Source organism: Salminus brasiliensis, chromosome 9 (assembly GCF_030463535.1).
Source record: "Salminus brasiliensis chromosome 9, fSalBra1.hap2, whole genome shotgun sequence".
NCBI lineage: Eukaryota > Metazoa > Chordata > Actinopteri > Characiformes > Bryconidae > Salminus > Salminus brasiliensis.
In genome coordinates this window covers 41,932,519-41,958,526 of record NC_132886.1, presented here as the reverse complement: position 1 = coordinate 41,958,526, position 26,008 = coordinate 41,932,519, and the positions used below count along the sequence as shown (strand labels likewise).

General features: G+C 46.9%; 3 protein-coding genes across 4 annotated transcripts in view; 1 reads left to right on the top strand and 2 right to left on the bottom strand.

Moving 5' to 3' along the window:
- The window catches only part of nadkb (NAD kinase b), a 71,606-nt gene extending 57,165 nt beyond the window's left edge, over window positions 1-14,441 (bottom strand). Inside the window, 9 exon segments of the mRNA XM_072688543.1 lie at window positions 4,984-5,083; window positions 5,511-5,665; window positions 5,905-6,007; window positions 6,116-6,201; window positions 6,439-6,547; window positions 8,713-8,842; window positions 10,557-10,640; window positions 10,916-11,187; window positions 14,411-14,441. Of these exon segments, the coding sequence (XP_072544644.1) occupies window positions 4,984-5,083; window positions 5,511-5,665; window positions 5,905-6,007; window positions 6,116-6,201; window positions 6,439-6,547; window positions 8,713-8,842; window positions 10,557-10,640; window positions 10,916-11,178 (1,030 nt within the window). The 5' untranslated portion in view covers window positions 11,179-11,187; window positions 14,411-14,441.
- Window positions 14,442-15,957: 1,516 nt separating this feature from the next.
- On the top strand, window positions 15,958-16,974 carry gpr160 (G protein-coupled receptor 160). Its single transcript, XM_072687043.1, has one exon. It carries the CDS (start codon window positions 15,958-15,960, stop codon window positions 16,801-16,803), a length of 846 nt encoding a protein of 281 aa, XP_072543144.1. The 3' UTR covers window positions 16,804-16,974.
- Window positions 16,975-18,226: 1,252 nt separating this feature from the next.
- skila (SKI-like proto-oncogene a) overlaps window positions 18,227-26,008 on the bottom strand; it is a 26,421-nt gene continuing 18,639 nt past the window's right edge. For both annotated transcript variants that reach the window (XM_072688541.1, XM_072688542.1), the window contains exons 4-8: window positions 25,863-25,948; window positions 25,091-25,230; window positions 23,852-24,048; window positions 23,361-23,582; window positions 18,227-22,387 (exon numbers count right to left, since the gene is read on the bottom strand). In XM_072688541.1, the coding sequence (XP_072544642.1) occupies window positions 22,175-22,387; window positions 23,361-23,582; window positions 23,852-24,048; window positions 25,091-25,230; window positions 25,863-25,948 (858 nt within the window). In that variant the 3' untranslated portion in view covers window positions 18,227-22,174. The remainder of the gene's footprint in view (window positions 22,388-23,360; window positions 23,583-23,851; window positions 24,049-25,090; window positions 25,231-25,862; window positions 25,949-26,008) is intronic.

Below are 26,008 nucleotides of genomic sequence, written 5' to 3'. Positions count from 1 at the left end.
TGTATGTTCAAATACGTGCAAATATGTTGTGCGTAAAAGGTTCCAAGCAGTCCAGTGGGCTAAAGCGCTGTTGTTGTTGTCTTTTTAGGGTTGTGGGTTCAAATCCCGGTGTCGTCTGCTTTAATCTTTTTCTGCTAGCTGTGTTCTCTCCTAAAGTATGTTCAAATACGTGCAAATATGTTTTGCACAGAGGGTTCCAAGTAGTCCAGTGGGCTAAAGCGCTGTTGTTGTCTTCTTAGGGTTGTGGGTTGAAATCCCTGTGCCTTCTGCTTTAATCTTTTTCAGCTAGCTTTGGTCTCTCCTAAAGTCTGTTCAAATACATGCAAATGTGTCAGGCAGACAGGGTTCTGAGTAGTCCAGTGGTCTAAGGCGCTGTTGCTGTGTCTTTATGGTTGTTAGTTCAAATCCTGCAGCGTGCTGTTGGCATGTGGTTTTAGCTAGCTGTTCTCTCTCAAAGTCTGTTCAAATACATGCAAAAATTACCCTCAAACATGGCTTTCAAGTAGTCCAGTGGTCTAGGGAGCTGTTGCTGTGATCTTGGGATTGTGGGTTCAAATCCCAGAGCGTGCACATCTAAATGTTTTAGGCTAGCTGTGACTTTCTTAAAGTCTCCTAAAATATATGCAAGGTTTCTGGGTACAAAGACTTCCAAGTAGTCCAGCGGACTAAGGTGCATTATCTCTGATCTGAGGAGTCTGAGTTCAAATCCCAAAACATGCAGTTGGTATGTGATTTTAGTCAGCACTGCTCTCTCTTAAAGTCTGTTCAAATACATACAAGTATACATAACTTTGCAGGATCTTGGTGGTCCAGTGGGATAAGGCGCTGTTGCTATGAGTGTGCTGTGTTCTGAGGACTGTGTGTTCAAATCCCAGGGCATGCTGCTTGCAATCAGCAGTTCATGTCTCATTTTAGTCAACTGTGCTCTCTCTTAAAGTCTGCTCAAATACATACAAATGTGCCATATAAGAGGGCCCCCCTGGGTGGTGCAGTGGAACAAAGCACTGCCACTGTGATGTGAGGATTGTGGGTTCAAACCCAAGGGCATGCTGTGTGCCACCTGCTGTCTGATTTTGTCCAGCTGTGCTCCCCCTCAAAGTCAGGCAGGATGAGAGGCAGCTGCTCTGATCTAATCTGAAGACTGCTGGTATGAGGCCTGGGTCAGACTGCTTGCCATCAGTAGCTGCAGCTAGAGGGAGCCCCCCTGGCAGACAGGTGGGATGGTGGCACAGGGGGAGGGCCCTCCTACATCAGGTAAGCCATCCTAACCTAGACATGTGATCTGACTGTTCAATCAGCTTGGCAGCTAGACATGGTTAAACAGTTCCCCAAAGAACATACAGGACCTTGAGGAACTGTCTAATCAAGTCTAACCTTACTAAGTTGATTAAACAGTCATGTAAATATTCTATACAGACTTTGAAAAACTTTTAAATAAGACAACACCCAACCACCTCACCCAGGACTCAAACCAACAACCTTCAGCTCACAGAACAAGTGCCTTAACCCACTGCACCATCCAAGGCTTCTTGTACACAGTATCATTGCATGGGTATTTGAACAGACTTTGAGAACAAAGCTAGCTAAAAATCATTCTACAGCTCCAGCACACCATGGGATTTGAACCTGCAACCTTTAGATCATAACAACAAGGCCTTAACCCACTAGGCCACTCAGGGCTCCCTGGGTGTGGCATACTTGTATGTCTTTAAACTTTCTTTGAGAGAAAGAGAGAGAGAGAAACAAGAGAAGAGCAAGATAAAATCATAGTGCAGCTGCTGCAAACCCTGGTATTTGAACCCACGACCTTCCACTCTGAGCACACATGCCTTAGCCCACTGCACCATCCAAGGCTACTGGCAAGCAACATCATTGCATGGGTATTTGAACAGACTTTGAGAACAAAACTAGCTAAAAAGGATTCTACCGCTTCTGCACACCATAGGATTTGAACCTGCAACCTTCAGATCACAACAACAAGGCCTTAACCCACTAGGCCAACCAGGGCTCCTAGGATGTGGTATACTTGTATGACTTTAAACTTTCTTTGAGAGAAAGAGAGAGAGAGAGAAACAAGAGAAGAGCTAGATAAAATCATAGTGCAGCTGCTGCAAACCCTGGAATTTGAACCCACAACCTTCCACTCTCAGCACACATGTCTTAGTCCACTGCACCATCCTGGGCTTCTTGCACACATCATTGTATGGGTATTTGAACACACTATGGGAGAACAAAGCTAGCTAAAAAGCATTCTACCACTGCTGCACACCATGGGATTTGAACCTGCAACCTTCAGATCACAACAACAAGGCCTTAACCCACTAGGCCACCCAGGGCTCCCAGGAGGTGGTATACTTGTATGTATTAAAACTTTCTTTGAGAGAGAGCGAACAGCTAGACAAAATCAGACTGCATGATGCAATACTTGAACCTGCAACCTTCCCCACACAGCACAAGTGCCTTATCCCACTACACCATTCAGGGCTTACAGCTAACCCCATACTTCTATGTATTTAAACATCCTTTGAGATAAAGAGAGAGAGAAACAAGAGAAGAGCCAGATAAAAGCATAGTGCAGCTGCTGAAGCAAACCCTGGTATTTGAACCCACAACCTTCCACTCTCAGCACACATCTCTTAGTCCACTGCACCATCCGGGGCTTCTTGCACACATCATTGTATGGGTATTTGAACAGACTTTGAGAGAACAAAGCTAGCTAAAAAGCATTCTACAGCTGCTGCACACCATGAGATTTGAACCTACAACCTTGAGACCACTACACCAAGGCATTAACGCACTAGGCTACCCAGGGCACAAAGCTCAAGGCATACTTGTATGTATTTAAACATGCTTTGAGAGAGAAAACAGCTAGATAAAATCAGACTGCATGATGCAGGATTTGAACCTGCAACCTTCACTTCACAGCACAAGGGCTTTATCCCACTACCCCACCAAGATCCTTGTACAAACGACATACTTGTATGCATTTAAACATGCCTTGAGAGAGAGCGAGAGAGCGAACGTGAGGGAACAAAAAAAAAAAAACACTAGCTAAAAGAAAACAGCTACCGAAGGAAACGCTGGTATTTGAACCCACAACTTCCGGCTCACAGAACACGTGTCTTAGTCCACTGGACCACCAAGCACTCCTGCAGGGAGGCATACGTGTATGCATTTGAACAGACTTTGAGAGAGCACAGCTCGCTAAAAAGCATTCAAGAGCTGCTGAACCACAACATGGGATTTGAACCTACAACCTTTAGATCACAACACCATGGCCTTAACCCACTAGGGCTCCCACGATGTGGCATACTTGTATGTATTTAAACTTTCTTTGAGAGAGAGAGAGCGAGAGAAAGAAAAAGAGGAGGATGATAAAAGCATAGTGCAGCTGCTGAAGCAAAGGTATTGGAAGGTATGGAAGGTATTTGAACCCACAACCTTCCGCTCACAGCACAAGTCCCTTACTCCACTGGACCACCCAGGGCTTCCACAATGTTTCATACTTGTATGTATTTAAACATTCTTTGAGAGCACAGCTAGAACAAATGGACTGCATGCTGCAGTATTTGAACACATTTCGCTGAACACAGTACAGTGACAAACACGTGCACCCTTACCTCACCCCTTACAATTTTCAACTCACAGCACCAGTGCCTTATACCACCAGACCACACAGGGCTCCTAGCACACAGCAATCTTGTATGTATTTAAACATCCTTTAAGAGCGAGAGAGTGAGAGAGAGAGAGAGATCAAGCAAGCAGAAAGAGAAGAGCTAGCTAAAATCACACTGCAGCTGCTGAAGCAAACCCAGGAATTTGAACCTACAACCTTCAGCTCACAGCATAAGCGCCTAATTCCAATGGGCCACCCAGGGCTCCTGTAGCACAGCATACTTGTATGCATTTCATCAGACTTTGAGAGAGCATGGCTAGCTAAAACATATCACAGCTGCTGTGAAGCATAACTGTGGAATTTAACCAACAACCTTCAAATCACAACACCAGTGCTTTACCCTACCCAAAGCTTTTAAGGCATCACTCATCAGCCTTTGAGAGGGAGAACACAGCTAGCTAATAGCAGACTGCAGCAAACTACATGATCTGGGATTTGAACCTTATTGCACTGGACCACCCAAGGCCCATGTGGCACTGCCTACTTGTATGTATATTTGAACGGACTTTCAGAGAGCACAGCTAGCTAAAAGCATACTACAGCTGCTGAAGCATACATGCAGATGTGAACCAACAACCTTCAGTGTCTTATCACACTAGACCGCTCCTAAGTCATTGCTCTCTTGTATGTATTTAATATGCCTTTTAGAGACAGCACAGTTAGCTTAAATAAGACTGCAGCAAACTACATGCTCCAGGATTTGAACCCACAATCTTCAGTTTACAGCAGCAGTGCCGTATTTCACTAGCCCACTCTGAGCTCCTGCCATATTGCATACTTGTATGTATTATAACAGACTTTGTGAAAGAGCAAGCACAGCTAGCTAAAACAAAGCTACAGTTGCTGAAGACAAACAGCATACCCTGGGATTTGAACCCACAATCTTCCCGCAACAACAATTTTACTGGACCACCCAAGGCTTCTGTAGTATGGCATACTTTCATATGTGTGAACAGACTTATCAGGCTCAGATCATAGTCACAGCGCAGTAGTCCACTGGACCATTTGGAGCTCCTGTTACATTCAACTGCATTTTAATGGACTTTGAGAGAGGCTGCCTCAGCCAGAACTCCCAAGTTAATCCTCCAAACCTGGAACTTGGAGACAATGCAGAACCTTCCCTGCACAATGATGCGGAAAGCTTAACGTGCCATCAGTCCATCTCTACTTTGGACGTTTAGGGGGAAAAGTTCTTCTGCTGTGGCTCAGCCAATCCAATCACTCACAGAATCCATTAGTGGACCTACTGTGGTAAATCTGATCCAGTAGAGCTCCAGTGTTAGGTCAGAGCTGAGCTCCGAACTCACCATCACCCTGCACGGACGTGATGAGGCGGCCATCCAGGTACAGGTCAACATTCGACAGGTAAGAAGAGGGTCCCCTGTCCACCACCACCTCGTTCAGCACCTACACACACACACACACACACACACACACACACAAATGTAGGTCAACTTTGGGGTGAGATGTTTTACATACATACTAAAAACTGCAACTAGAAAACTAATGAAACCCTTTAAACCCTGAACACCCGTTAAGTGTGTTAAGCCGCCATCTCCTGATGTGTAACTAAACTTTTCTAGGAAATTCTGAGCTACTCGCTCTAATAATGGCACGTTATAATATGATGATAATAATAATACTAATACTACGCCAGCAGCTAATGTACAACAGTGACAACAGCTGGCTGAAGGTAGGACAAATAATTCTCCTGAAATGAGCACCGGCGCGGGACAAAGAGCCCATATTTGTTTTGCAAATACTGACCTCTGTGTGTGTGTGTGTGTGTGTGTGTGTGTGTGTGTGTGTGTGTGTGTGTGTGTGTGCGTTTCACCTGCAGCTGCAGTGTGATTTTGCCCATCTCTGTGCTGATGTGGTTCTGATGGCCAGATCCATTCTCCTCAGGTTTGGAGAGCTGATCCTTTCGTGGGAACAAACCCTTCCCCACCTTCACCTTCAGACGGCTGCGCAGGACAATGGCTGCGTTACCTAAAACACACACACACACACACACACACACACACACACACACACACACACACATGCATACAGACACAACATCAATAGAACCTCCACACCAGGTATTTGATGCTCATCTGCAGAATCCAGACAAAAACAAGCATATACTTCACAAAACAGCTTTATCAGATGTGAGGTAGTTTAACTACGTTGGCTCAGGACTGTGTGTGTCTATGTGTGTGTGTGTGTGTTTGAGAAAGGCGCTGTACCTTCAAATACTTTGTCCACCTCAGTCCTGTAGGACTCAAACTTGAAGGGTGTGAGGAAGCCCAGCGAGCCCAGGTGGAAGGCCATGACCGGGGGAACACTGCCCTGTAGATAGAGAGACACACACTCACCTTTACAACACACTCCTACACACTCGCCGTGATTCTTGACTGGGTCTGTAAAAATACCCCTCAGCTTCAGCTTCTGACTCACCTGGAAAAGGGATGAAGCGTAGAGCAGCGTGCCGTCTCCACCCAAACAGATGATCAGATCTATACAGTCTGAGATATCGTCAAACCCTGCAGGACAAACACACACACACACACACACACACATTAGACACACACTGCATTTATGATCAAAACATCATACTAAATATTAGTGCTGTAATGGTTCCAAACTCAAGGGCCTCTAGGGGCAGTGTTAGGCTCAAGGTCAGATACCGAACACGTCCGATCGACTGAATCTGAAATCAGAGATCAATCAGGACACTGAACTCCTCCTTTAACACTAATCAAGGCTGTGTGTAGTGTTACCCTCTCTGAAGGTGCACAGCTGCTTGCGGATGCTGGAGAACGTCACGTCTGCCATGAGAGCACCGTCCTCCACCACCTTCTTCTCCACGTATACCATCAACCTCTTTTCCTGCACTCAAACACAAATTAGCAGAGCACTGAATTCAGTTCTGCACAGAAATCAGCAAAACTTTACAAGTCTAATACACACACACACACACACACACACACACACACACACACACACACACACACTTCACAAACCGCAGCTTAACAGGAGGAAACTTGAGATAAAAATCATTGAAAAATATTTTATTGCATGTAATTTTGGAGCATTTCTATTGGTCCATTCACCATTAAATAATTGGAACAAAAAAGCAAAATTAGAGACACATGGTCAGGATGTTGGATGATGATCACCACCCCACCTCATCATCCCCAACTTATCCCACCCAAAAGTACTGGATGGAGCTCCTCCACCATCACTCCAGAGAACACAGCTCCTCCACTGCTCCACAGCTCCTCAATGCTGGGGGGCTTTATTATACCCCTCTAGCCCACACCTGCATTATTAGGCAGCATGGAGCCAATAGGGTCATGATGTTGATCTGCTCCAGAGGGTCCTATTCTATTGGCAGTACTTCTTCTCTACAGGGACTAGACAAGTTAGTTATCATGCCTGCCTCTGTTCTGTCTCTCCATGAGCTCTCAAGCACATGGCTCTGTTTGTCTCGTCTGTTCTAGCCCCACCTGTTCATTAGTTTTCACCACCTGTACCTCCTCTGTAGCCACGCCCCCTTGTTAGTCCCAGGTGTCCCTTGTTAGTCTCTGTATAAGTACCCCTTTGTTTGTGCAGACTCTTGTTTGGTCTTGTAAGTGATTGTGTGTGTCTGTGTGTGTCTGTTTAGGGTTTTGTAGCCTGTTCTGTTTGATTGGTTTGTGCTGCTGTTTTGTTGTTGGATCATTTAAACAAATCTCTCTTTCTTTCAGGAGCTGTGTGTGATTACCGAGTCCGGGCTAATCAGAGAAAGGCCTGATTACCTGCAGCTGATGAGCCCCTCTACTGAGTGCAATTTCAGTAGGACTTTCAGCTGAGCTGCAGCAGAGCTGCCCAAGCAGCTGGAGCAAAACCCTGGGGTGGATTATTACTTACTGGACCTGTACGTTCCAGACAGGTGACAGATGTGCAAATGCGTGCACTCACAGCTTGTGTTGGGACACACTCTGGACTGAGGGCTGTTGGTCTACTGGTGTGATCTAACTGGTTTATAGTGGGTGAGTGTGCTGAGATTTGGGTTTCTATAGCATTTGTGTTACAATGGCGCCACACTGCAGACTCTGAACTAATTTTTACTGTTAAGGTCTGTAATGAGTCTTTTAGGACACCAGGTGGTGCTCTGAACACTAGCCTGATCAGTTCAGATTAAAATGCACCTGTATGTCCATCCCTAGTCAAAATTCCTGCTTTCTCACACTAAAGGACCTGATGTAGACCCTCTTTTCTGGACAGTGTGAGCTCCAGAAGCTTGATCTGAAGGTGGAGCAGCATGTGGGCGGAGGTGGTAGAGTAATACTACAGGATTTTACACTAATATGACTCTATGGGTTCTGCAGTGTTACACAGCAGTTCTGGAGAGAGGTTCTCCTCCTGCAGCTCCACCACCAAACCTCCATAGTGCAGTAGCAGCAGCAGTGTTCCGGCCCGGAGTGGGAATGACTGAGATGCCCTTCTCCCTGTTTCAGTCAGTGGAGCATCAGCATGGTCCTGAAGTGTTGAGTTAAGGTGGAGCTGATTCAGGGTGATGGTTTAAGGTGGCGCTGATTCAGGGTGATGGTTTAAGGTGGCGCTGATTCAGGGTGATGGTTTAAGGTGGCGCTGATTCAGGGTGATGGTTTAAGGTGGCGCTGATTCAGGGTGATGGTTTAAGGTGGCGCTGATTCAGGGTGATGGTTTAAGGTGGCGCTGATGTAGGGTGATGGTTTAAGGTGGCGCTGATGTAGGGTGATGGTTTAAGGTGGCGCTGATGTAGGGTGATGGTTTAAGGTGGCGCTGATGTAGGGTGATGGTTTAAGGTGGCGCTGATGTAGGGTGATGGTTTAAGGTGGCGCTGATGTAGGGTGATGGTTTATAGGAGCAGTTCATTAAATAGCACATCCCTCATAACAGCCCACAGTTCTGACCTCTCCACTAAAGTTCTGAAACGGTAACTGTACGAACGAGTCCAGTCGAGTGCAGGTGTTTCACAGTGAGTCAGGGGAAAACGCTGCATGGCTGCTCTGTGATCCCCCTCCTACCTCCACCAGGAACCTGCACAGCTCCTTAAAAGGCTCCAGCAGACCCTCGTCTCTGACCTTGCGGATCACCAGCACGTTCAGCGGGGGTTTGCTCCACGTCAGCCGCTGGCTGGCCGGGTCCTGGATGTGCCTGGATGAGTTCAAACAGACCATTCTCAATCCACACAGAACACTCTGGACACTACCAGAAACCACTTACAGGAATGAGGGATCAGTCCCCTCAGAAATAAGTGGTGGTGGTTCTCAATCACGGTGTTAATCATTAGAACATCTCCAGAGTTCTCCTCAGATCAACACCTGGTTTGGTAAATCAGGGCTTAATGATGGTAAATCAGGTGAGGAAATTTGAGGTTTGAGGTTTCTATATGGACTCTGATCCTGAATGAAGGAGCTGAGCTGCTCTGAGCTGATTACTGTGGTAAAGTTCTCTGCCCCTTTCATCAAGGAACAAACCGCAGGAGGACACTCGCACACACTTGCACTCGCACACACTTGCACTCGCACACACTTGCACTCGCACACACTTGCACTCGCACACACTTGCACTCGCACACACTTGCACTCGCACACACTTGCACTCGCACACACTTGCACTCGCACACACTTGCACTCGCACACACTTGCACTCGCACACACTTGCACTCGCACACTCGCACACTCGCACACACTTGCACTCGCACACTCTCGCACTCGCACACTCTCGCACTCGCACACTCTCTCACTCGCACACTCTCTCACTCGCGCACTCTCTCACTCGCGCACTCTCTCACTCGCGCACTCTCTCACTCGCGCACTCTCGCACTCTCTCACTCGCACACTCTCTCACTCGCACTCGCACACTCTCTCACTCGCAGACTTGCACTCGCACGCTCTCTCACTCGCAGACTCGCACTCGCACGCTCTCTCACTCGCAGACTCGCACTCGCACGCTCTCTCACTCGCACGCTCTCTCACTCGCACACACTTGCACTCGCACACACTTGCACTCGCACACACTTGCACTCGCACACACTTGCACTCGCACACACTTGCACTCGCACACACTTGCACTCGCACACACTCGCACACACTTGCACTCGCACACTCGCACACACTTGCACTCGCACACTCGCACACTCGCACACTCGCACACTCGCACACTCGCACACTCGCACACTCGCACACTCTCGCACTCGCTGACTCGCACTCGCACACTCTCTCACTCGCTGACTCGCACTCGCACACTCTCTCACTCGCACACTCTCTCACTCGCACACTCTCTCACTCGCACACTCTCTCACTCGCTCGCACTCGCACTCTCTCACTCGCACTCGCACTCTCTCACTCGCACTCGCACACTCTCTCACTCGCACGCTCTCTCACTCGCAGACTTGCACTCGCACGCTCTCTCACTCGCACGCTCTCTCACTCGCACACTCTCTCACTCGCACACTCTCGCACTCGCTGACTTGCACTCGCACACTCTCGCACTCGCTGACTTGCACTCGCACGCTCTCTCACCTACGCGCTCGCACGCTCTCTCACTCGCTGACTTGCGCTCGCACGCTCTCTCACTCGCTGACTTGCGCTCGCACGCTCTCTCACTCGCTGACTTGCGCTCGCACACTCTCTCACTCGCACACGCTCTCACTCGCTGACCTACGCGCTCACTCACGCACTGACTTGCTCTCACTCACTCTGTCATTCTTGCACTTGCTCAGTCGGTCGCTTAATTAATACTAAATAATTAATGTGCGTGCGCGCGTGCGTGCGTGTGTGTGTGTGTGTGTGTGTGTGTGTGAGACGTCACACAAATGCAGCAGAGAAAACCTCATCAGAGTTTTAGTGGGCTTGATGTGACTCACATGACTGAGGTGGGGTTGGGGAGGACGCAGGCTTTGGGTCCGAAGTGGGTGGTGGGATAGGGTCCGTGTAGAAAATGAGCTCGTCTGGAACAGAAAAGACACGGATCACTCATCAGATCCTTATCCGCTCCGAGCAGCGCTGCAGACTGTGTGCAGGAGTGGGACACGTCCACCTGGACGTTAAAGGGGGAATTCTCCCTGGAGCCGCATCAGATTTCAACGCCGAACTGATTCAACTACAGTCATTACAGCCTCTCTTGAACGCTGCAAGCACGTGATGTTTACATATTTCCTCCGTAGTTTCCTTCAGATGTTAACGTCAACATGATTTTATTTCATTCATTCATCTGCCGCCTCACCTGCAGCGATCCAGTCTTTTCGGAGAGCTCTCGCTCGTCCCCTCGACCACCGCTGCCGTCCCCGGTGCCTCATGCTCCTCGGCCCGCTGCTCGTTCCCCACCTGTTCCTGACCGTTCCCTCTCCGGTGTGACTTCTTCCCCTCTCTCCGCCTCCTCGGAGACTTCCCGTGCCGCTCCCTGTGCCGCGGGGGCCGGCTGGCACTGCTGCAGCTTCCTTCAGCCTCCAGCTTTCTGGAAGACCCTCTGTCCTCCAGCCCCTCCATAAAGCCCTCCTGAAGCCAAAAAAACAAAAACAACAATAATAAGCAGTTGATTTTCTTGTATTTTTGTAGTTTATACTGACTGATGTATGGTCATATCTGCCCTGTTCTGATTGGCTGGAGATTTGTGACATCACAACGATAATAAAATAATTTAAAGGACGCTGGATTTATTTGGTATGGATTCAATGGGGAATATAGCCAAAAACACCAGCCTAAACAGTTTTTGGTACCTATAATTACTTCATTTGTAGTCTTTAACTCTATAAATACACATTTATTTAAGTGCACTTACGAGGGTTAAGTAAATTCCTTATTAACCAGCTTCCTATTCGAATTGTCCGTTCCACCTTAAATGGTGCAGCAGTTCCATTCTGGCGCCTCAGGCGCCAGAATGGAACTGCTGCACCATTTAAGGTGGAACGGACAATTCGAATAAGACAACTTAATCTTCACAAAATTATTTTACTTTTTTAATCCAGCTCCTTATTATTATCCCAGGCCACTTTAAAACCACTCACAGTTAATAATAATAGTAATAAAAAATAATATTTAATACTACTAATAACCAATCAGCCCGCTAATGCCAGCGCCTCATTAGTTATGCTAAGCTACCGCTACACAGCTAGCGCTGGCTAACGGTCTCCCTCAGCCAGGTCGAATTAACATAACACACCTTACCGACAGCTCAGCTACACACAACCAACTTATCTCAACTAAATTTACTCAAATATTCCAACCTTTTCCCCAAAACGTCGGTAAACACCTCTATCTCCCCGTTAGCAGAACCGAGCTGCTAAATTCAGGCTGTCAGCGTCGCTCCCACCCGTATTCCGGACATGTCCCGCCCTTCTGTATCTCTGATTGGCTAAGAGGTCCTTCTCGCAGGCAGTCCGCCAATCAGAGGGCTGCTAGAATACGGGTGGGAAACAAACAACGACCATACATCGCATTATTATTATTACTCTTTAATTATTAGTTTGTAGTCATTTATGTTGTGATTTTATTGTATTAATATGCAGGTTTGTTGCATTTAAGCACATTTAAATGAGATATTTAAATGAGTGATGTGCACACAAGCTCGTTCTGTTATCTAATATGTTTGTAGTAAGAGCGAATGCACCTGTTCACGTTTAGATGTTAATGGCTGATTAGAAACCATATAAGCTGAAACTGTTGGTAGTTTCCATCAAACTGAACTAGATTTCACCCCATGTACGTTTCTGATCCACTTGTACTTGTACTTAATTACATTAATTAGTAGTGTGTGAAACTACCGCCACCGTGTTTGGAAGCTACATCACATTAACAGCTCTCACAGTGAGCGGAAGCTGATCTGCTTCCAAACAGTGCTCTATTACGCCACCAAGAGGAGATTCAGATAGCATAGGAATATAGGGATATACTGAATTCTGGGATTTCTACACACACATTTGGCTAGTGATGTTGCAATGGGACGTTCTGCAGGTTTAGTCCATTAAGGTTAACGCAGTGGTGTGGTGGTGGTGGCGGGGCACTCGTGCAGTGTTTGAACTTTGCCTCCCCCCGGCTCAGCAGATGGTGCGTCTCTAAACACTGTTTGAACTCCATTGTTTGAGCTGGTACTGATACTGTTTGGACAACAGTGCCGTGCTTCCTGAAGAGCCAAAGGGTAATTCCATGAACCGCCGGGTGATTCGTCAGTAACACAACATCACAATAACTGAAGATACACAATACGTGTGTATGTCTCTGAACAGGTCGGAGCGCAGATAAGATACTGATCAACTTCAAAACTAAAGTACTTAAATGTAAAAGAGAAGCGGCTTTTTTTATCCAGAATAAATTAAATATAGCTGCAAGTGGTAAAAACTGGGTTCAGGCATGAGCAACCTGCAAGGCTTAGTGAGGCTTAATGAGATCCAGTTCAGTAGGAGACAGAATAGAGAGTCAAAGGCCATCAGATCCATATGTTATGGTTATTGATCAGGGGACCCTCGTGACTGTAGCCTGTGGACTGTAGTGAGTAGTGAGCTTGTAGAAAGTCAACAGGTCAAAACCACCGCCCCATTTGTTTATCTGCAGACTACACATCACGATCATAAGAAGACTCTCTCAGCTTCTTTAGGCCTCACAGTGATTCCGAGCTGATGGGATAGCGGACAGGCTGCTGCTGGGGTACAGCAGCTGGAGTTTCCACTGTGACTGACTGACTGACTGAATCACAGTAAATCTTCCTAAAAAAGACAACGTTCATTTAGAAGTGAAGGCAGGTCTTTCTCCTCGTACCGGTCGGACGTCTCCTCAGTGAGTTCCGGCTGTTTGAACAGGTTATACCTGAGCAGGAGGAACAGGTTTTCAGTCACCACTCCTACGTCCAAAAACTCCTACGTCCTGTAGTCTCCATTTCTACTGTTTTCCACATTTGTCCGGAATGTGAATCTGCTGAATCTTTATTATACTGTATCAGAATTTGATGAATGGACCAATAGAAATGCCCCAAAATGATCAAATGCTTTAGCTTTTGTAAGATACAAGGTTGTTGCAGGACAACAATAAGACATTTAGCCCTCATTGGAGGAACTGAGCGTGCCCAGCAGCCCTCTACACGTTTTGCGTAGAATCAAATAGAAGTCATTTGATTTTATTTCGTTTTTGATTTCTAAAAGGCTACAAGCTACATTTTCATTAGCCATTAGAACCAGTGCAGGACTAGCTAACACCAGCTAGCGTGTCCCGGTGGGCTAACAGGCCATAGCTTAAGTAGCCAGTGAAACCAGAGGAATCCTAAAGTATCACAGTAGGCTGTCTTCAGTACTTAAAGTACTCTTACTACTGACTTCCTACATGACGACGCTCTCTATGAATGGAGGACAGAGCCGGGCAGTGCACACAGCTAACGTCCCACTGATTAATCATGGGTCCCGGCTCCTGCTCCTAAACCGGTTAGGTGTCTTTCTTTTGGCCTTGAGCTTCAGCAGTTTCTCAAAGTCTCCATGCCATGAATTCCAGAGGCACAGAGACGTGGGTTCGGCTCCGTCATCGCTGCTGAGGACGTAAGCAGCCGCCTGGTCCTGTAGGTCGGCCGCGGGGTTCCCAGTGCTAATAACGATAATGACAGCTGACACATGACTGACAGGCTAATCGTCGCCTCTGCGGCTGCCTGAACCCAATTTAAATAATATATAAATATATATATATATGTCTCATGCATCACTGTCACGCAAAAACCTTGTACCTTCAAAACAGTACCTACCTTACAGTAAGAAGAACAACTGCCAGATCCACATTATGACGTGAGAAACAGGAGGAGACCCTGTAGAGAAGTACTGCCAATAGAACAGAACTCTCTGGAGCAGATCAACAGCCAGGCGTGGGCTAGAGGAGGGGTAGAAATCAATCATAATCATCCAACATCCTGAACTCACTCATGCTCACTTGTTGCTGAATGCAATCAACTCCTCACAGCAATGCTGTCTTCATTTCTGGACAGTAGAGACTGTTACTCCAACACAAGCAGGATCAGCTCTTTTATACCCTTAATTTCAGAAGAAACTGAATAATGAGCAGGTGTCCCAATACTTTTGTCCATGTCTATTTCTTCTTTTTGTGCATTTTTTTTTATGTAAGATGTAACACCAGAAATATGCCAGAATTCATTAAGTTGTAAGTCTTGGCACCCAAAGTCTCTCTGACGTTGATCAGCAAATCAGGCCTAAGGCACGTCACCACTGTAATTAGGAACTGCTCAAACCGCCGATCTTCGTGCTGTTCAGAGCAACTGTCTAACCGCTGCAAGCCGATGTACTCAAGGCCCATAAGACAGAGGAAGGCTGAAGGAGGAAGCAAGTCATTTTCAACATCTGGTTTCAACAGTGCAGACTGTTCCGTTAGTAGGAAACAACTGGAGGTGAAGAGGAGAGCTGATCTCTAAAGCCCTCAGACAGAACCGAAAACACCAACACCTTCACAGAAGAGTCGTGAGAGGGAAACCTTACCTGCGGCCTCCTCACAAACTCACGCCCGCCATCGCCCGCCGCCGCAAGCCGCTTACACACCGGGGAACGAGGCTGCAGAAAAACAAGAGCTGGGCATTTTCAGAGCCGTGACCCGGCGGATTGTGCTTAATACGACCAAGGACACGAAGCGAACAGGTACAGAGGTCCGTCCTGCCTTCAGTCAGACCTTCAATACGGACTTCTCACTCCGTCTCTACATTCAGAGTTTATCACATTAGAAATCAGTAAACCATCATAAAGACATCTGTTAGATTCAGCACATGATCAGCAGCTGTGCTCCAGACCAGTGGGAGGGTCTGTAGACGACAGGACGTATTTACACTCACAGCTCGTCAACATAAACAGGACTCGGGAGCAGGTGCACCGCGCCTCCCTGTGCAGCCCGGCTGTTGGTTGGTGCTCATGTAATGTTAGCTATGTACAGATTTGCATGTTGTGTTTCCTTTACTTTGTCCACTCTAGTGACGCGGTTAACACAGCGAAGGCAGTTGTGCTGTGCTGGAGGAAGTAAACGGGCATTGCCGGCGGCGGTGCGGTCTGCAGAAGAAGGTGTGTCCCGTCCTGACCTGTCCCGTCGCCCGTCGCCCTTCGCCCGTCGCCGGAGCTGGGCACTGCAGCTCGTGAAGGAAGAGAGCAGGTGATGGATCTGAGTGGCTATTCAAACTAGGCTGGGCCTGTTCACACACCTCTTCTCTTCCTGTACAGGGTGTGTCCACACACTGGAAGGGCGGCTCTAAGCGAGGAGCAGTGCACACGTTTCCCCAGAGCTGTTGGAGATCTCCTGATGGAGGTTTCATTGCTGAACCTGCTGCTGCTGCTGTGGCTGAAGGCTGCGCTGGACTGGGCTGTGGTCCTGATCCAGTGGCCCCATGTTGTGCGGAGCTTCTGTGGCTTCTTCTGCATCTCTTTGGCTTTGATTGACACCATCCTGGACGTGGCGGTCACTCAGCTTTTCTTTGTGGAGGATCTGTACGTCTCAGACTTGCACTTCACCAGGTATCACGCCTGCCTCCTGATCCAGGCCGCCGGGTCCGTCTATGCCCTCCTGCAATGGCCCGTTTTTATACTCATAGGGCTTGACAGCTACCGTAGAGCGTCCACTGCAGAGGTTTTCTGGCCGCGAAGACTCGTCTACGGCTGTGGAACGGCGGTTCTTTGGGGTGTGGCGGCCTTCTGGGTCTTCTGCAGGCCCGATTTCAGCCCGATAACGGGGGACGACCCTCAGCATCTCCAGTGCAAAGTGACCGGCGGCTCCCAGAGCAGCCAGGTGGCCACGGTGGTGCTGGTAGCAGTGACTGGCGTCTTTCTCTACTCCTGCCCCCCTAAAGAGGAACGGGGTCCAGCTGACCTGAGGCACTCTTTGTTGAGTTTTCTCAGCACCTGGGGCTCCTTCCTGGCCCTGCTGGTGCTCCTCCTGGCGTTCCAGACGGAGATTCCAGCCTACTTGGACATGAACGTGCCGTGGCTGTGTCTCCAGCACAGCTTCCACATCCTGCTGACCCTGTCCAGCTGCTCGTGTTTGCTGTGCTTGGAGAAGGAGGGAGATTCAGAGGGCAAACGAGGCAAAGGGGTGGAGAACCTGCCCGTCGTGAACCTGGCAGGTAGGAACGTCAGGAACGTCTCTGCATAATGACACAGTTCAGATTAACAGAGTGACTGAGAGTGGAGGTTTGGAGGGTTTCGCTGATGCCTGAGACACGGCTGAGTGCCTGAGTTCGGCTCTAGAACCTGCTTTTAAAATCAGATCATTAAAATGTGATGGGTGCAGGGTGTAGTGCAGCTACAGAAAGTAGTCCCTAAAGAGAACTGGATTAGTTGAGATTCTCTATTCACTATTTTACCTTCACCATCATCATCATCATCATCATCATCATTATAAAACTCAGAAGACTCGTGTAGCTGCACTGGTGGGTTTGGGTAGGAGATTAATTATGGGCTGTATCTGTGTTGTTGTAGTCATGGCGACCGAAGCCTGCTTCCATTCACCTCCACTGTAGAGAGATCAGAGTGGCTCAGTTTCTCTACAGTGAAGCTCAGTTTCACACCCTGACTGAGCTCAGCTCACAAATCAGATTAATGGAGGAATTTTGGTCAGTGGGTGGACCTCCTCTTCAGCCTGTGTTGCACAAGGGAGAACTATTGCAGACGCTCACAGCAGGACTGATTCAGGTCCAGACAGTAAAAATCTGCCCCAGGGTTTAGAAGCAGGGCTGGAAATCTGTAAATACGTTGAGACGACTTCCTTTAACTGAATTCCTTTTATAAAAGAATAAAGACTCTTTCCTGCAGACGTCTAGTCGTTCTTCCTCGAACCTACACTCCACACAGAGGTTCCTCTACACACGTGAAGCAGCTGTAGCTCTGCTGGAGTACGAGTGCTCACTTCAGAAAGGAATGCACTCAGTGAGTAGTAAAGGTAAGAGCTGAGACTCCACACTGGTGGTGCGTTTGACTGAAGACGTAACCTGGTCTGATGTTTTCTCTGCACTGGTGTTTCCCAGTCCTTGCTCTGGAAATGACGTTAGAACAGATGCTGTTCTGAGGAAGCAGAGATAACGGCCTGCCCTGAATAACACCAGTCACAGGTTCTTAACGCTGCATGGCACAGCACATTAAATGCAGTGGTCAAACTACACGCACATACAGTACGAATAATACAGTACGAACAGTGCTGCAGGCTGAACGGGCAGATACATGTACATGTGTAGGTCTTGATGACATTACTAAGCACTGAATTCAAACCGAGCAGCTTAGTTTCCATATCTGGACTGGAAGAGAAACCGTGGAACACCTTTACATTTATGGCATTTAGCTGACGCTCTTATCCAGAGCGACTTACAAGGTTACACTGTACGCACCACATCCCATCCTAACGGCAAGGAGCATTTCAGTTCCCCTTTAAGGCTTTTCAAGCTGCCCAAAGAAGAGCCACCGACCCCCAGACCCCCCGACTCTGAATCAGCTCTGAATCAGGAATATTGGTGAATGGGTGGACCTCCTCTTCAGCGGTACAGCCTGTGTTGCAGAAGGAAGAAACAGCCGGACACACGGCGAGCTTTCCGACACTACAGATCTTTACTTGAATTGAATCCAAGCTCATTGTCTATACAAGGCATATGTACAAAGTGTGGAACAACAGGAGAAAAGAAAGAAAAGAAAAGAAAGAAAACACTACGTACAGCTGAGGTATCGGCTAAAAGCACGTCCGTGTGTTTAAACTAGGAAATCGGTCACTCGGGAGGAACTGGAGAGATGCGTCGTCTGCTTACAAAACAGTTCTTATATCACAACATGAGGTAGGAGAGCGGCGTCTCGTTTTTCATGCATCGCTCGCGCGCTCCGGGATGTTTACCAACAGCCGTAAACGGTAAACATCCGCCCGCGTGATCAAAACACATGGCGCTTCTCAGATCTGGAGAAACATGGCGATAAAAAAACGTCATCTTTTAGCCAATAAGTCGTGTTTCACACATCATAAAAAACGGCTGAACTATAATGTAATATATCTGTCCCCTAAACAGCGCTGCGCAGCCGGCGTGCCGCAGTGAGGCCTGAACTGTGGCACTATAGGGCTGCTTTTCTCTATACAAAGCATTCAGCTGCAAAAAGGGTCTGCAGTCTATTCTTCTTCCTCAGGGTAATAATAACTCTAATCATCATCATCATCATCATCATCAAGCCTATACACTTATTCAGCATTACTGAACACCTCTCATACACATACAAGGAACAGAGCAAGGTGAGGGACATGAATAGTGCGGCGAGTTTTTCTACAGCTCGGCCTACAGCGCCCCCTTGTGTACAAAACAAAACAAAACAAAACAAAAGAGCAGTTTACACTCTCAGTTTCAGTACAAATAAAAACGTTCACTCTGGAAAGCTTCAGAAATGCATTAAATACCTCAAAAAAAGTGAAAAACACCTTTAGAGTGACAACACTGACTTGTTCAGAAGCTTCAGCTCTCTCTCTCTCTCTCTCTCTCTCTCTCTCACACACACAGCATTAACGTCCAGAACACAGGTAAACATGACAGCAGCTCGTCTGGAAAGTGAAGAATGAGCAGCTGATTTATGAGACTAATCGAACCCCAGCTTTAACTGTATGGACGAGGGAGCATCTCTGCATGTCTCTCTCTCTCTCTCTCTCTAATGAAAATAGTCACGATTCACTTCAGCATCACAACCACCCCATCCTCCAGGCTCCGCCCACACGCGGCTTCCCCCATAGCTGTTGTAAGGCCAGGTAAGGTCTATGCAGTGCTGCTAAACACCTCCTTCACCCTACACTGAAAAAGTGTTATATATATTAATATTATTAACCCTCTTAATGAATATTCATATTCACAGACTGTAGCTCCGCCTCAGTGATGATCACAATACCAACATTAAGAGTGTTATTAATATCCAATATACACTGAGGCGGAGCTACGGTTTCAGATTTGTTTTTAACCAGCGTCTTGTAAAGCTTGTCCACCTGACCAACAGTAGGTTTGGAGGGGAAAAAAAAACTTGTGGGCGGAGTCTGAATAAGGGGATTACATACACCCCAAATAAAAAAAGAAAAAGAAAGAAGAAAAGCGAGCGACTGTCATTGTGTAAATAATAATAATAATAATAATGTTTTGAAGAGCTGAGCAGCATCACTAACACAACGCATGCATTCCTCGTACAAAAAGTAGTTAAATGCAAATTAACCTTTTTTTTCTCATAAATGAGAATTGAGCGGTTGTCATGGTAACACAGTGAACATACATTTCAACAACAAACATGAAAAGCCCCAACAACCTCAGGGGCAACCACTAAATAATAATAATAATAATAATAATAATAATAGCTGTAATAATGATAATAAGCAGAAGAATAAAAACAGATGTAATTATTTTTCACCCTTTCCTTTTCTCACACCATCATGCATCTCACACCTCATAGAAAAAAGGCCCAGTGAGCTTCACAATATAATCTTTTAAAGATTCTTTATAATGACATAGTTAATATATTAAATACTACGGTATGTACAAAGTGTATATAAATCTATTCGTTAATACATTAAATAAATTTCCAACCAATTTCTTTTTTCTCTTTTTCGTGAATAAACAGAAAGCACACATTTACAGTAATGGTGATTAAAGACTCTTTTTTTTACTCTTTCTTTTCTTTTTTTTTTTTTAGTTTTTTTGTGGGTTTGTCAGCTTATAAACGTCCCGTCAGACTGGGTGAGATATATATGTATGTATATAAACACTCTGCAGATCAGTACTGACCCGGGGACTCCTGCCTGCCTGCCTGCCTGCCTGCCTGCCTGCCTGCCTGCCGAAATCATAGCGGATTGGTGCAGGAAGAAGCTGCAGACGCTGCTGTCGTCTACCACCTCTCTCACAGCAACGTGCTAACAAGGAGAAAAACCCTCTGCTTCTGTCTGCCACCCTCCGCTCTACTGATAGAACAGCTCCACTGCACCACTGACGGGGAGACGGACACCAGGGGGCGCCGCATTCACAAAAGCTTGAAAACGGGAAACAGAAAAGCACAGCTCGCTTTAATATAACTCTTGCCATAATAAGGTATATGCATATGCAGGTATCCTAACCCTAACATTATCAGATTACCACTACATTATATTATCATTACTGATCATATTTCACTCCAGTGAAAACGTGGGAAAATTACATGCTGACAAATAGAAATATAGAATAGAAATGTCCTTAAACGTGGTTCTCCACTACTGTCTTAATTATATCTCTCATAATTCATCTCTATATTATAAACCTTCTTTTCTCGTCTTTCTTTTTGAGTCTTTAATTGTTTTTTTTAAGAATTCTTGATCACAGCCCATCAGAAACAGGGTCAGGCTACTATCAGTTTAATTCAGGCCGATGTTCCAACAGCAAGACCGCTGTCGAGTGACCGGTAAAAAGCAAAAACGACAGTAAAGCATCATGAGAAATCAACAAGAACAATCAACCCTAACCTCCAGGTTAAGGCTTGTTCAGGACTCTTTTGTGAATGCGGCCCCTGAAGGCCCTCAAGTCTCCCCTCTCCTCCCTCACCCGGCTGTGTGTCTGTTCATTCAATTGAAACCATGTTTATTTGGGGCTGCCGGTTCTCTTCACTCTCGTACGCAACATTCTGCTCTCACGGTTCCTCAGCAAACAGAAGGATGAAATATCTACGTCACATGCAGCTGTGATTCACCGAAGATGCTCAACGCTAAGCACTGTCTGTTTTAGTCCAGCAGAGGGCGCGCTCGTGCATGCCTGCAGCTCTAAAAGGAAAGAAAACATCCAGGAAACGTCTAATCACCAGCAGACAGCAGGCGCCGAGGGAGGGAGGGAGGGAGGGAGGTGGGTAAAAAAAGGAGGAGGGAGAAGGAGGATTATCATCTGAAGCCAGCGGGCCCCTCTCAAAGAGGCCCCCTCTGTCCTCCAGCCTTTGGGTTTTGCTTTCACCTTCATGAAGAAGCACAATGGCTCCAAAGTTCGGCACTACAATTCAACATTGCTGACTTTTTTTTTTTTTTTTGCACACTTTCGGACCTTTCCTCTGTCGACCGCTTCATTTTGCGTTGAAGTTTAAAATCCCAGAAGGTAAAGCGTGTGTAGTCTTCCTGCTGTGGCTGGTGTACACACACCGCACTGGCTTGCAGTGTCATTTAAAGGTTGATTTTGTGTCTCTGGGGCATTAAATTCAGTTTCCATCCTGCCCCACAGCCTTGAGTCCAGTCCAGAAGTAAAACCTCTTCTCCTGTGTCCTTAATAAGGAGCCTACTAGTTCAAAACTATAAATTAAAACACGTACAAAGGTTTTAAATACTGTAAGAATGAGGGACGACACGACACAACATAAAATATATGTTTTAAATGATGTTAAATGATTTTTAAACATGAGAAGAAAAACAACACTCGTAAGCCCCGGTCCTGTTTCCGCCAGGGCTGATTCTGCTCGAATGGGTGATGGAGGGAGGGGGCAGGGTTTACAGGCTGCAGGCACGCAAGTGTGTGTGTTTAGCTGGCTGTAGTCGCTGGGGCAGTAGGGGAGAGTGTGTTCTGGCTGTGTGAACTCGTGCTGGTCTTGCTGGTGGTCTGGATGATCTGCTGCTGCAGCTGAGTGATCATGAGCTCCAGTTTCTCCCGCGCCTCGCGCTCCCGCCGCAACTCGTCCTGCAGCTCCTGACGCTCCGCTTCAGCGCGCTCCAGACGACACCGCAGATCACACAGCTGAGAGAGAGAGAGAGAGAGAGAGAGAGAGAGAGTCATTTACTCAGTCTGCACAGGTGTACATAGATGTCTTTTCTTTCTCAGGGCTTGCCGATGTGGTGCCGTGCCCCTATTAGGAAGCTTGTTTATCTCCATATGGTAAAAATCTTCCCCTGATAATCACATGTTCTAAACCCCCAGGTTTAAACCGGGCACTGATATTAACCATGCCATAAACATGTCATGACTGATAACAGTGGTATGCTGTTTAAATATTAGCCATTAAATATTACGTTCAGTAACATAACAGTGTTTGTAGTAACTGTCATGACACATATACCACATGTCCAAATGTTTGTGGACACCCCTTCTAATGAATGCATCCACCTACTTTAAGATTCATAGTATTGGCAGAAACCCCCCAATGCCGCACTAATGTCTATACGGGTGTGCTATTCTGAACTACAATCAACCACCGCTGTTCTAAACTAAGTAAGGTTAGACTAAACACACACCCAGACAGGCAGAGATAAGCTCCTTAATCTGACCCATTCTGCAGAAGCAGCTATCTGTAGCTCTGTATCTCTCTCAGACACACACACCTACCTACAAACTCAAACAACAAGGCCAGTGTGCAAATCAGCCGGGCCACGTCTCAAGGCCCAGACTTTACTTGTGTGTGTTTCTGTAGTACTACCCCCTAGAGGTCCTAACGTCCTCACAATGACAGGATAACATTCATAATTTGCATTAGAGAGGACATTTCTGGTCCTCAATTTGAATCAGACTGTTTAACGCAGAATTTTGTGGGGAAAAACTACGAGAGATGAAACATTTCCATTTCAGACTCTGAGGGCGAAAGTTGGGGCTAATCCGAAGCACAGGGTTGGATTTAACATTAGTATGGTTATGGTCAGCTACAGTAATACTAAACTCAAGCATTAAAACAACTGTGTGTGTGTGAGTGTGTGTGTGTGTGTGTGAGTTTGTGTACCTGTGAAGTGTACTGTTCCTCCTGCGCTTTAGGTTTACAGGTGCAGCCCTGCTGTCTGAGCTGCTCCAGTCTGCGCTCCAGGTCCCTCTGCTCCTGACGCACTTCCCCCAGCTTCTGAGCATGCTCAGTGTGAACAGCCTCCAGCTCGCTCTGCAGCTCGTTGTGCTCCACCGACAGCTGCCTCAGCTGGGCCGCCTCTCCGCCACGCACTGCCTCCAACTCCTACACACACAGAGAGAGACACAGTGAGGGGGAGAGTAATGAATGTTTGCTCTTGTGATTTCATTGAGGCTTCAGAAACACTGCCTTCTAATATGGTCACGCCCATAAAGCTTACTGAACTAAACGGAGACTGAGAGAGACCATCCTCATTTTAGAGGACTGCACCTCTCTCTCTCTCGCTCTGCCCCCCTGTCCCACAGTCTTCACAGATGTGTAGTGGTATGGCGGGTGAGGGATAACGTGTGGTGTGTACAGTAAAGTGTTCTGACCGTTTCGAGCTGCAGCTGCCGGTGCAGCGTAGCATTGAGCTTCTCCTGCTGTCTGCTGTACATCTGGACGATCTCCAGCACGATTCGCTCCTTATCATCCTCCTTACCGCACACCGTCTCCACGGCAACGGCGGGTGCTTCGACTGGGCGACGGGATTTAACCTCCCCGGCAACGGAGGAGGGAGACACATGGAGATCTGTGGGAGGGAAGAGGAGGATGAGGTGGGTACACAGCCTGTGTGACTAATTCTCTGTGTGGGGGTGTGTCTCTCTGTATGTGTGGAAGGTAAGAGTGGAAGATGGGAACGTGTGGGAAGACTATTCAGATCATCTGAGGAGAGGAACAGCATCGCTATTGGAACGCCTGCTCATTCATCGTTTCTTCTGAAATCACATGGTGTCCTATTCTATTGGGTTTAATCATTAGAAGGGGTGTCCACAAACATTTGGTCATCTATTGTGAGTGTACATATGACCCCAGATCCCCAGACAGAAAAGCATGAGGTTTTCTTACAACAGCAGCGACTAATTTCATCATCTGCCTGTGAGGAAAACACACAGACAAGCTGAGAGCTGTGTGCTCCTCTACATGCTAATCATATCTCTCTCTCTCTCTCTCTCTCTCTCTCTCTCTCTCTCACCTATAACAGCTCAGTGTGTGTCAGGGAGAGGGAGAACGAGAATGCGTGTAAAAGAACAAGCTGAACGGGAGTGTGTATGAGTGCGTGTTCCCTCAGGGGCTCAGAAAGTGCTGAATTTTAATGTAGGGCAGGCAGACTGCAGAGCTGAGACACACTCCACCAATCCCTCACACACACAGTCACGAAGTGTCTGGCACCCTTTCCTCTCACACACTGAGTGAGCAAGCTGGAGGAGGCTGACACACACAGAGCGAGTACAAGGATCTCTTCCAGATTTCTAATAACTGTAGAGACTGTAGCTCCGCCTCCTCAGTGTATATCACAGTACCTACATTTAGAGCGTTATTAATATTCACTCTAATGAGACTGTAGCTCCGCCTCCATAGTGTATATCACAGTACCTACATTTAGAGCGTTATTAATATTCACTCTAATGAGACTGTAGCTCCGCCTCCATAGTGTATATCACAATACCTACATTTAGAGCGTTATTACTATTCATAATTAAAAATGAAAACTCCTGTTCCAAAACAATTCTTGGAATAAAATGAAAAGGTCCTGCTGAGCCTGGTGAAGATGGAGATGTGTGTGTACTGACCTGGCTGGTTGTCCTGGTTGTGTATTTTCCTGCTGTAGTGCTGTTTCAGCAGAGCTCCAAGAACCTCCGCTCCGACCTCGCCATCCTTTTGCAGAGAAACGTTAGGCGCCACCATCTTATCGTACGGGTACAGGTAGTAGCTGTTAAACACACAAACACACACATTAGTTATGTCCAGAAATAACACTGTATGATGTAAACGTCCTCCTACAGCTGTGTGTGAGCCAGAGAAACCATCTAGGGTGCTGAACGCCAAACACAGACAGCTCAAATAAACATGCTATCAGCTTCACAGGCTCTTCTCAGCTCCTTAGATGCGTGTGTTCGGAAGGACGTGGTATTGGAGGTAGAACGGAAACAGCACTGCACATATATAAACATACATTCATATACATTCAGCTACTTTAAGCTGCACCCAATGCTGACACAGATGTGCAAATGCACACACACACACACACAGCTGTGTATGACACTCATTTAAACCAGGAAATCATTAAATGGTTCTGAGTCGTCACTGTTATATATAGAACCGTTTCCTTTACTAAAGGCCCCTTGCAGAATGCTTTTCAAAGGGTGCTACATGTTGTTCGCTGCCTGCAGAAACTATTTCTCCCTCCAGGAGGTTCCGTGAGAATTAATCCTGACCACTTCTGCCATCCAGAGCCAGCCCCCTGTAATTCCACTAATTCTGCTACTAATATAGAACAGATTACTGAAAGGAGACCAGTGTGGCATGCAGAGGCCCCAGTGCAGGCTGGGAAATCAGCTGTACCTGGGGTGGACGATGGGAGCGTGGGCAGCTTCCTCTTTGATATCAGGAAATAGACGACTGAACCCGAGCACAGACTGGTCCTTAGTCTGTAAACACACACACAGACACACACACACAGTGTATTAATATAAATGGGGCTCGTTAGT

Bases quoted from the DNA above. Each gene is read 5' to 3' on its own strand.
- gpr160 (XM_072687043.1), top strand. From the start codon at position 15,958: ATGGAGGTTTCATTGCTGAACCTGCTGCTGCTGCTGTGGCTGAAGGCT.